This window comes from Protomyctophum parallelum (assembly GCF_964188405.1).
Source record: "Protomyctophum parallelum genome assembly, chromosome: 19".
Taxonomy (NCBI): Eukaryota; Metazoa; Chordata; class Actinopteri; order Myctophiformes; family Myctophidae; genus Protomyctophum; species Protomyctophum parallelum.
In genome coordinates this window covers 28,425,633-28,428,631 of record NC_139717.1, presented here as the reverse complement: position 1 = coordinate 28,428,631, position 2,999 = coordinate 28,425,633, and the positions used below count along the sequence as shown (strand labels likewise).

The window sequence follows — 2,999 nt, the reverse complement described above, 5'->3', positions numbered from 1 at the left end:
CACAACCTGTTCCACATCCACCTTGATTCCACCCTCTTCCTCCAGTAAGGGATCTTTAAGGAATTAATCATATATATATATATATATATATATATAATATATATATATAGTATTGCTTCATATTAATATTACATGCAGTGTAATCAGAAGTTGTTTGATTTGTCTGCCACCTTTAAAAAGCTCTGGAGTGTACTTTCTTTCCGCTCCGTTTCACAACTTTTTTGAAAGCCCACGGATTAAAGAGCGAGAGCCAAAAAGGCGCCCTCGCCATGGTGTTGCCGCCCCCTGACAAACGCCACGTGTGCCTGACCACCATCGTCATCATGACCAGCATGGCCTTCATGGACGCGTACCTGGTGGAGCAGAACCAGGGTCCCAGGAAAATCGGCGTGTGCATCATCGTCCTGGTGGGGGACGTGTGTTTCCTCATCGTGCTGCGCTACGTGGCGGTGTGGGTGGGCGCCGAGGTGCGCACGGCCAGGCGAGGATATGCCATGATCCTGTGGTTCCTGTACATCTTTGTCCTCGAGATCAAACTGTACTTCGTCTTCCAGAACTGCAAGGCCGACAGGAAGAGTCTGGAGACGGTGGCGCGGAAGGCTTTGACGTTATTGCTCTCGGTGTGCGTGCCGGGGCTCTACCTGGTCCTGGTGGCGCTGGACAGCATGGAGTACGTGAGAACGTTCAGGAAGAAGGAGGACATGCGTGGCCGTCTGTTCTGGGTGGCCCTGGACCTGCTGGACCTGCTGGACATCCAGGCCAACCTGTGGGAGCCCCAGCGGACGGGGCTGCCCATCTGGGCCGAGGGCCTGATGTTCTTCTACTGCTACATCCTGCTGCTCATCCTGCCGTGCGTGTCCCTCAGCGAGATCAGCATGCAGGGAGAGCACGTCTCGCCCCAGAAGATGATGCTCTACCCGGTCCTGAGCCTGGTCACCATCAACGTGGTGACCATCCTCATACGCGGCGTCAACATGGTGCTGTTCCAGGACAGCCGCGTCTCCACCATCTTTGTGGGCAAGAATGTGGTGGCCATCGCCACCAAGGCCTCCACCTTCCTGGAGTACCGCAAGCAGGTGAAGGAGTTCCCCCACCCGCAGAACGCCATGGCGATGGAACTGCAGCAGAACTCCGTCAGCCACCCGCAGCCACTGCCCAATGCCACCAGTCTGCCCCACGAACCCTCACCTGCGCAGGACGTCATCGACACATGACCGGCCCCAGTGGACTCACTGGCACTTCACCGGAGTCAACCCTATAGCCTGTGGCGCTGTACCGTTTCCATGAGCCCCGGGAGGACGGGCTGTAAATGGAGAAACCGGCTGCATGACAGGATGCTAGTTTAGTGTTGTCGTCGGGCCCCTCTAAACTGCTGTGAAAATATCATAAGACACTTTCAGCCCGGTCTGTCCGTCAAGGCAGTGTCCCTGATTCTCATGGAAGGGAAAAGACGTTTAAAAAAATAAATAAAATATTAAAAAGGAGAGAGAAACACATTTTTATCATGTTATTGTGTTTTTAAATGTTTTAAAACTTTATTAAGAGAATCTCCACATTCTGCAGCTGGGTGACAGTTTTGTTGTGTATATTGGACAATTTGTTCCCCCTTTTTGAATATCTTGTATTTCTCACTTTGACACCACAGGCGCATGCGTGGCATTTCCTTTGAATCCCAGCAATCAAAGGATGTGCCACTCAGTGTGCAACACTTCAGGTAAAAGAGGAGTGGGTAGAGAGAGAGAGAGAGAGCGAGTGACGAGTGTCAGTCGTGAGCAGATACTGTATATGAGCTGTAGTAGAGAAAGGCTGGCAGAGAAGGAGGTGGGGGGGGCGCATATCAACAGGCACTGCACAGGCAGTTCTGCTGAGAATGGAGCTCTCTGCAACCTACTGCCTCTGCCAGGGTGACGCTTTACTACCAAATGTCTGATAAAAGCACCAGAGCTCAGCACTATACCATCTACTCCAGGCATCCAATCGGTGTGTCTTATGTGTGTGCGTGCGCGTGTGTGCGTGCGCGTGCGTGCGTGTGTGTGCGCGTGAGTGTGTCTTTGTGTGTGCGCGTGAGTGGGTATTAATGCGTGTGCCTACATGTGTGCACGTACCAGCATACCTGCTCGCTTGTGGGCACAAGCTTGTGTATGTACTGTATGTGTGTGCGCACAAGGACGTGGAAGGTCATATCAGTACAATAGTTTTGAAACAAATGTTGTATGACGTGAGGAAAAAGTCAATGGTCTGTGTTTCTTTAGCGCCTTCATCCAAAGCGCTTTACAATGGGTGTTAAATTCATTCTATTCACACACTGAAAGCAGAAGCAACCAGGGGTTCAGTGTCAGGACAGCCGCTCTAACTCCTGAGCCAGTGCTGCCCCTATATTAAAAAAAAAAAAACGGTACAAAATCAGAAGATGAGATGATCATTTTGTTTTATTTCCAGTACTGTACATTCCTCTACAACTAGCCTAAGCCTTGAAGTGGAAGAATGCAGTAACCCAGAGCGCAGACAAATATGTGAACAATAGGACAAGCGAAAAAGAGAAATAAAATAACATTCAAACAGCAGTTCTGAAATGTCCTTGTTGAATTCATTTCTTTATTATTATTATTATTATTATTATTACTACTACTACTACTACTACCGGTATGTATATTCTTATTCTTTATTGTTGGAGGCCTGTGATGTTTAAATAAAAAATATTAAGAAACAGGATAAACGGTCTTGTTTTTCCTACACTGATGACTGATAAAAGGTCCCCGTCAAGCTTTCTGTAGGAAATTGATCTTAGGAAGTCGTTTGTGCATTCCTTGCATGTGCTGTACATGGTGTCAAATAAAGCTAATCTCTTTCTGCTCAATTTGACATGAAATGAGTAACAGATGCCATAAATATGCACGCCTCAGGCTACCACTTTTATGGAAAACTAGAGGGATGACTTTATCACTAAAATGTGATAAAACTGTATGAACCTTTTGCAGAGTTCCCTAGTTTTCTTTATA

The 2,999-nt window shown here is 48.0% G+C and overlaps 1 protein-coding gene across 1 annotated transcript; it reads left to right on the top strand.

The window, feature by feature from the left end:
* Nucleotides 1-269: 269 nt before the first annotated feature.
* Nucleotides 270-1,398, top strand: tmem121ab (transmembrane protein 121Ab; the record flags this gene model as incomplete). The annotated part of the gene is made up of 1 exon (XM_083790122.1): nt 270-1,398. One exon carries the CDS (start codon nt 270-272, stop codon nt 1,212-1,214), a length of 945 nt encoding a protein of 314 aa, XP_083646248.1. The 3' UTR covers nt 1,215-1,398.
* Nucleotides 1,399-2,999: the final 1,601 nt, after the last annotated feature.